This window comes from Hibiscus syriacus, unplaced genomic scaffold, assembly GCF_006381635.1.
Source record: "Hibiscus syriacus cultivar Baekdansim isolate YM2019G1 unplaced genomic scaffold, ASM638163v2 tig00005929_pilon, whole genome shotgun sequence".
Taxonomy (NCBI): domain Eukaryota; kingdom Viridiplantae; phylum Streptophyta; class Magnoliopsida; order Malvales; family Malvaceae; genus Hibiscus; species Hibiscus syriacus.
The window spans coordinates 1379137-1387309 of record NW_024062071.1 but is presented as its reverse complement, the minus strand read 5'-3'; the positions used below and the strand labels follow the sequence as shown (position 1 = coordinate 1387309).

Below are 8173 nucleotides of genomic sequence, written 5' to 3'. Positions count from 1 at the left end.
TTGTCCAACATAGGTATTGTCTCCGACACATTGTTGTGAACTATCATGGAAGGTACAAGAAGAATGATAAGCGTCAATTAATTGTGCGCATGGGTAAGTAAAAGCAAGTTAGTAAGTTATACATTTTTTGATCATTTTAATTTTGCAAAGAAAGCAAGTTAGTAAGTTATACATTTTTTTATCAGGTTACGAACTACTTCCTTGAACGTTTGAATCAATGCTTCAAAATTTGCGGGCGAAGAACGAGGAAGGATACGATTACATCAGCCTCATCGATAAAGAAATATGGACGAACGCATATGATGGTGGATATCGATATGGACACATGACGACCAACTTGGTTGAGGCAATCAATTTAACCTTAAAGGGTGCACATTACTTACCTGTAGCAGCTTTGGTAAAAACTACATATTTTCGTTTGGGGGCACTTTTTGCGAAGCTCGGGGGACAAGATCAAACCTGGATGCAAGGCGGTCATGTCTATCACCCTAGATTAGTTGCAGATCTACATAAAAAAAATGCTGCATCAAATGGAATGTCTGTAACAAGCTTCTCTAGAAGGCATGAAATGTTTCGTGTCACATAGTTGTCCCGACCTCTTTAAGGGATTAAAGCTGTGTCGTTAAGAGTAAATCTAAGGGACAGAACGTGCGACTGCGGGTTTTTTCAAGCTCTGAAGTATCCATGCTCTCATGTGATAGCAGCTTGCTCGCATACACGTCAAGACTATAACCATTTTGTAGATCACGTATACCTACTATCTGAAGTTTTTAAGGTATACGAATTTGAGTTTCCCCCCCCATAGATAATGACAAAGACCCTGATGAGGTTCAAGATTGGCTTTCGATTGTACCAAATCCGATTTATTGAGGAAGCGTGGTCGTCCAAAATCCAATCGAATTTATTGCGATATGGATATTCGAGAAAGATCTAGATAAGACAGAATATGTGGCCATTGTAGGAACCCAGGACACACTAGAAAAACATGTCCACTTCTGTTGTCATTAAGTAACAATTGATGAGGAAATGATGTATTTGTTTATCAAATAATAATTCTTGTACTTTAATTTACATTTACTTCAAGTATGTCATTCGATAATCGCTGATGAAGATTAAAAAAACGAACACAATCATTAAATTTTATCAAACTAATAACAATTTGGTATTTAAATACAACAAACTTATAATAAGAATTAAATGGTAAATGATAACCAAATTACAATAACTGATATTAAATGGTAATAAACAAAATTAACTGAAATATATTAAAAAAAAAGTCCAACAAATTTAACAAAATAAAGTAAGTATTAAATGAGAAATAATAAAAAAAACTTACAATTAAACAAAATAAAGTAAATACAAGTATAATAAAAAATATATCGATGCCTGCGTCGCGAATGTCTTCTATAGGGCGGTGGCTGTCGGTCTCAAGGAGGATTTCTTCGTATCACTGGTTTTGACTCCTCGCTGTCATCGTCGTCGTCGTCGTCGTCACCATTGTCATCGTCGTTATCGTCGTTGTCTTCATCCTGAGCATGTACATTAGGTTGATGAGGAGTTGATGACGATGAAGCACCTCCATAGAATAAGGACCCTGGAGGTGTATGACTGACTATCCCACCGGCCTGTGAAAACTAGGAAAACTGGGAAAACCCAGTCATCGTTGAGTGTGAAAACTGTACAGGAGGTATTTGTGCTACGGCCATGGGTGATGAGGCTGAACCCGCCAAATATCCAGCATATGAACCCCAAGTCAGATTTGCAAACATAGACCCATAATAGCCTCCAGGAGGGGTCATCTGTGGCGGTGGCGAGGTCATAAAACCAGGTGAAGGCGGCGGCGGCGACATCTGGTAATGGAAAGGCGATGGTGGCATCATATATGGCTGCGGCATCATATATGGCTGTGGTGGCTGTTGGGAAGGTCCTGATGGTGCAGCTGAGGATGAACCGGAAGCACCTGCTCTCTGTCCACGAGTCGGGGGACGATAGTGTTGTGCCGGTGAACGTCTCTATCGACGTCGTGGAAAGGTCTGCCCTCGTGCATCCTCGGGAAGTAGAAACGGTTTCCCGTTTCTGTTGAACCACTCATAATAATCCTCAGCATACATCAAGAGGTCATCAAAAATGGGCTCTCTACGGGGAAGGCGTCGATGTCGATCCTCCCACAACACGACCTACCCATGATGCCTCACCAGCCAATCTGTATTTGTCTTACCGCGTCTATCTAAGCTATGCAACTCATCCATATTGCGAGGTGCTTCCGGAATTGGTTGAAAACAACCAAACTGCTGGAGCACGTGATCAGTGGAGTGCTACTCGACGGTCGCATAACAGATCAGAGGGATCATCGCCATCCAAACATCTGATGGACCCCTCAACTCAGGTGGGATCATCGCCCTCACATCATCAGTAGAATATGACACCCATTCAAACTAAAAAAAATAATATATAATTTTTATCACAATAATAATCTAATTATATAACTATAATCTAAAATCGATTTTTAAATATTAAAATTCATACTTGTGTGCCAGCCTTCTGATCGATTAACACCCTAATTTTTTCTAAATCATCAGGTAGCTCCTGATGATTTTTCCTATCAGTAGACCACCTATTCAAGAAAAAAAATTTGTTATACACTGTATAAAATTATTAATATAAAAAATCATTTTTATAATTACCTCAGAAGTAGTGGAAATACGAATGGGTTCTTCACAACGGAACATAAAAAGGGCAATCGATACCATGCCCAAGACTGCAGCATCAAGAGACATCCGCCAATAGCATTACGTCTGTAGTCAGTGGCTCCACACATCTCCCTGTACAGCAAAGCCAAAACTGCCGAGCCCCAACTGAATGATCAGGCGAGACGAAAGTCGCTAAGATGTCGCAACCACATGCAGTAAACTAGGTTATGCGATTTGTCCGGCATCAGCAACCCTCCTATCAGCTGCAGTATGCATGCTCGTGCATACATCTTAACCTCATCCTCAGAGGCGTCTGCGCTCAACTCCCGAAAATTGGCATCTAACCAATTTGACGGTATCATACCTCCGATAAAATTTTCCGGGACACGTCCTAGACTATCCTGACACAAAGTAGTCCAAGAACCGGAAGCTATCCCCGATATCATATCTCCATCCACCAGAAGCCCCAGGTGCATAGAAACATCCTCAAGCGTGATCGTGTACTCTCCGCACGAAAGATGGAATGTATGGGTCTCCGGCCTCCACCGCTCTACTAAGGCAGAAATCAGGTCTGTCTCTATTTTACAGTGACCCTGATATCTACCTATATAACCGAATCTAGCCTCTACTAAGTACGGAAAGACACGGTTGGGTATCACTAACTTAAGATTCCTAATAAAAGGATCTAATACACGGTCCTTCTCCTAAAAATAAATAATTACAAAAATTAATTCTTAATCTAATAATTATGCATTAAATAAATCAACTAATTATTACTAATAATTTAAATTAAATTAAAACGTTAAAATGTTACCGTATGAGCAAAGTGTCGAGATATTTAATTCTTAACTAATAATCATGCATTAAATAAATCAACTAAATATTACTAATAATTTAAATTAAATTGAAACGTTAAAATGTTACCGTATCAGTAAAGTGTAGAGATATATGATTTCCATCCGAGCGAAGTAGACTGCCTTCCATTATATATCTGCAAAAGAATTATATTAGTAAAATATTAAATAAATTAAATACATAATATTAAAAATATTATAAAATATACCTTAAAAAGATAGAGTATTTGAGAGAAATTTAGAGAATTTGAGAGAATTTGGTGTTATAAAAGTGATTGAGGATGGGGGTATTTATAGGGAGGATGAGGACGTGAAGGGTCAGTTATTTAGGGGTATAGCGCGCCCCCTGCACCGCGCTATACCCCACGTGTCAGATACCCAAGTATAGCGCGGATTAGGGTGCGCGCTATACCCATGTGGCGCCAGATCACCGTATATCGCTGGGCAGGGGGCGCACTATACCCATGTGGCGCCAAATCAGTGTATAGCGCGGTTCAGGGGCGCGCTTTACTGCTACAGGTGTTAGATCGAGAAATATAATCTGACCGGTATTAGATCGAGAAATATAATCTGACCGGTGTTAGATCGGTAAATATACCGATCACCGATGATTTATTGGGAAAATTGTCTGAAATTTTTGCTTTTAATTAATGTAACCAGGAAACCCTAATCTAATACCTACTTTCATTTTGTGGATCACAATCAATTTAGAGAATCTTATGGAATTTTTTTGACAACATCTTATGGAATTTTAAAGAAAGAAATTGAATTATAAAAATTTTATAGGTCAATTATTTAATTATATTGTGATTGATAAAATTTATTCTTTAAAAAATTATATATTAACATTTAGGTCATAAAAACCCATCATTTTCTCAACATACTTTCTTTTTTAAATTCGAATCATAATAGAAATATCAAATTCGAACCACGTATTTTAGATTTTTTAATATATTTTTTATTAAAATCATTTGTAGGTTTACCTAAGTAGAATATTTGGCGGAATGCATGGTTTTCAGAATCGAACCGATCAGCGAACCGGTGATCGGTTATACTATCGGTTCACTGGTTCAATCGGTCAGACTGATCGGAAGAATCGGACGATGTCATAATTAATTAATTATTTAAAAAATTAAATAAAAATATAAAAAAAACATTTAATAAAAACAATTTTTTATATCACAAGTCATATTCAAAGCAAGTTATAACATATATAAGTTAAAAACCATAAAATCAAGTGAAACAAAATGATTCAAATCAACTACAACAAAATATTTAAGGTAAAACAAATTAAATAATAAATATAATTATATAATTATTATCAAAAAATAAATTTGGGGCTAAAAAAATCATAACAAACGATGTCGTTTGGTTTAATTTTTTAAAACAAAAAACTCACATGACTAAGAAATATAGAAGAGCATCACAAAAGTTTAAAGAGTAAAAATATGAAAACAAAACAATCCTACATGGCTAAAAAACATAGAAGAACTTCCCAACTGACTTCTATAAATAATAGAGGTAATTTGGCATTCAAAATCATGGAGTTTTTTGGTGAGCACAGAGCAAACTATTCTTTCTCTTCAATCGAGCTCGAATTTCTGGCTTCAATCGAGTTTCTAATTTTTTTTTTTGAGTTCGAGCCTTTTTGAGTTCAAGTTTTAATATTATATTTCAAGTTCGAGTTGAACTTAATAATTTTTAGCTTGTGAGTTTTTGAGTCGAGTTGAGCTTACTTTTAAAGTTTTCGAGTTCAGCTCGGCTCGTTTAACAAACGACGTCGTTTGATTTAATTTTTTTTAGGAAAAAAAACAGAACCGATTTTCAATTGATTCAACGGTTCACAGCTGGTTCAACGGTTACTTCAGGTTCACTAGTAACTGTTTAACCGGTGTAAAATGAATTGGACCAGACAACAATTCTAGATTGAATCGGCCGATCCGATTTTCAAAACACTGGTGGAATGATGGAAGGTAAAAAAGAAATAGGAAGAAAAAAAGAACTACTTAGTCCTACTCAACTCTATAAATAAACAGTGTTGCTTCTTAGCCCATTCACTTCCTTAGCATTCATCACTGATTACTAAGAGAGAGAAAAGAAACAAATAAAGAAAAGGAAAGAAGAAAGGAGGAAGAAGAAGAAAGAAGATCAAATGGATAAGCAAGAAGATCGAACGGCTCTTATCTCCCCATTATCTCAAATTGCACCTCAACAAGGTAACTTATTTTTGTCGAATTATTTATATATATAATTGTGTTAGCATATTTTTAAATATAGATATCCGGATATATGCCCGGTAAATGAAGCTTAAGTTAACCCAAGCTTATTTTTTTGATGATGATCAGAAAAAGCGAAGCCCCGACGGCGGCGGAAGAAGAACAAAGGAGGAGTAAACAGCCTTTCAGGTTTTAGAAAAAGGAAACTCACCCAGGAACAAGTTGACGTTCTCGAACTTAATTTTGGCAACGAACATAAACTGGAGTCTGAGAAGAAAGACCGCCTTGCTTCCGAACTCGGACTCGATCCTCGTCAGGTTGCAGTTTGGTTCCAAAACCGCCGTGTTCGGTGGAAGAACAAGAAGATAGGGCAAGAGTTCAGCAAGCTGCAGTCGGCCCACGACGGCGTTGTCCTCGAGAAATGCCGTCTTGAATCAGAGGTACTATAGAATATATCACAAATTAGTGAAATTACAAGTTAGAAGTTCATGAAATTTATTTTAACCTTAATTAATTGTAGGTTATCAAGCTTAAAGAGAAGCTGTGTGAAGCGGAGAAGGAAATCCAACGGCTGGGAGAGCGAGCAGATGGGGGAGCGAGTAACAGTCCAATCTCATCTCTAACAATGGAAGCCATGGATACACATTTACTGGGTGAATTTGGAGGATATGAAGAAGCTTTCTACATAGCAGACAACAGTTACAATAATCCCGGAATGGAGTGGATGAATCTGTACATGTAATTAAGTAGGAGGTCCCGTTTTTTGCAATTTTGTGCAATTTAATCCTTAATATCCTTGCTTCAATGTTGACCCCATCATATATTAGAAAATGTATTAAATAATTTGTCTGTTAACTTGAATGGCTTTCGAGTGAAGTTTGTTCGTAACTATACCACTGCTATAAAATATTCAGTAATAACAAATAAAGAAAATAAGTGAAATCCAAATTTAATTCTTAAATTTTGCTCGATATAACAAAGAGTAAAACGTTCAATAATATAACATAATAGAATAAAGTTGGGGTATACGAGCAAAGATGAAGCAAAGGGTGGCATGACACTTGTCACCACCCCCGGCCCAATAGGATACGTACACAGGAACATTAGATCTCGTCCCCAAGATTCCCAGGATAAAGATTGAATGTTTATAGCAAGATTCTGAGGATGATAATGGTATTGTTTGCTGATAAAAAAAAGGAGCAGAAAATGAAAGAAGAAAAGGTATTATATTAATAAAATATACATTATAGTTGTATTTAACATTAATAAATTAAGAAGTGTTCATGGATTTATTAAATATTAATAAAATACATAATTTAGGAGCTGAGTTTTCTGATCTCTGAATCAACATAGCGTGAAAAGAGCAAATATAAACTTCGTCGTTACGAAGAATGCATATTAAAAGAAGAATGTAAGATATATTGTAACGCCTCGAATTTTGGGTTAATAGTTCAAGTTGACCCGATACCTATAAATCGAGCCCAATAGAATATTTAAAATTGTTTGAACCAAGTTGAGTTGAGTTTGGATTTGGGATAGGCCCAATTTGTTAAAAGAGTGGGATCATTTTTAATAGTAGAGTAGAAGAAAAGGACTAAAAGTGAAATTAACCCATGACTCAAAACAAAAGTTCACTTTCTTTAAATCAAGGATGATTTCACGTACACCAAAATTCACCAAACTTCCTCTTCCTCTTCTCTTCATCTTTTTTTTATTTTTCTTCCTCTCCGAAGTGAAGCAAAGGTCAAAACTTTAGGAATTTCAAGTTTTGTTTAGCTCAACAAAGATAATATTGTAAATCCTCACCCTCCAAGTTTCGATTTAAACACCCAATCTCAAGTTTTAGTTATGTATTCATAAAATGGGTTTTAGGGAATCAAGTGATTTTAGTCCATTTTTAGTGGATTTAAGTTATAGAAAGTGTTTTAACTCTAATCTAAGCCCTCAGATGAATTAGTCATTCAAAAGAGGTGGGAGAGAGCTCAAAAGCTAAGAGAAAAGAAAAAGTGAATCTTAGTTGATTTGGGAGAGATTTTAGCAGCTAAGGAAGCAAGGTAACACATTCACAACTTCATCGTATCATTTGTGGGTCATATAAATGCATTATAACTTAAGAGTTGAATTATGAAGTATGTTGAATATTCTTATAATATAATCCATGTTTTAAAGCCTTATTTATGACACTCTTCCTTTCCCTTCCAATGTAGGCCAATACTGCCCATTGCAATTTCACAAGTCTCATCGTTATCTCCTACCTAGAACAACAGTGGCGAACATTTTGGTTAAACCTCCTCCCTTAAGTACTTTAAGACTTTTGTATTCGGACAACCGCGTTAAAGAAATACTCATTTAATTTTTTTTATTAAGCAGAGAGGTATTTAAGTTTTCGAAGTAAATATCATGATTTGAATTT

General features: G+C 36.1%; 1 protein-coding gene across 1 annotated transcript; it reads left to right on the top strand.

Moving 5' to 3' along the window:
* Positions 1–5637: 5637 nt before the first annotated feature.
* Positions 5638–6564, top strand: LOC120200045 (homeobox-leucine zipper protein ATHB-40-like). The gene is made up of 3 exons (XM_039200987.1): positions 5638–5760; positions 5890–6200; positions 6281–6564. Exons 1-3 carry the CDS (start codon positions 5697–5699, stop codon positions 6500–6502), a joined length of 597 nt encoding a protein of 198 aa, XP_039056918.1. The 5' UTR covers positions 5638–5696; the 3' UTR covers positions 6503–6564.
* The last annotated feature ends 1609 nt before the right edge of the window (positions 6565–8173 follow it).

Coding starts and splice junctions, on each gene's coding strand:
- LOC120200045 (XM_039200987.1), top strand. CDS start 5,697: ATGGATAAGCAAGAAGATCGAACGGCTCTTATCTCCCCATTATCTCAA. Junction 5,761..5,889: donor TCAAATTGCACCTCAACAAG/GTAACTTATTTT, acceptor GATGATGATCAG/AAAAAGCGAAGCCCCGACGG. Junction 6,201..6,280: donor AATGCCGTCTTGAATCAGAG/GTACTATAGAAT, acceptor AATTAATTGTAG/GTTATCAAGCTTAAAGAGAA.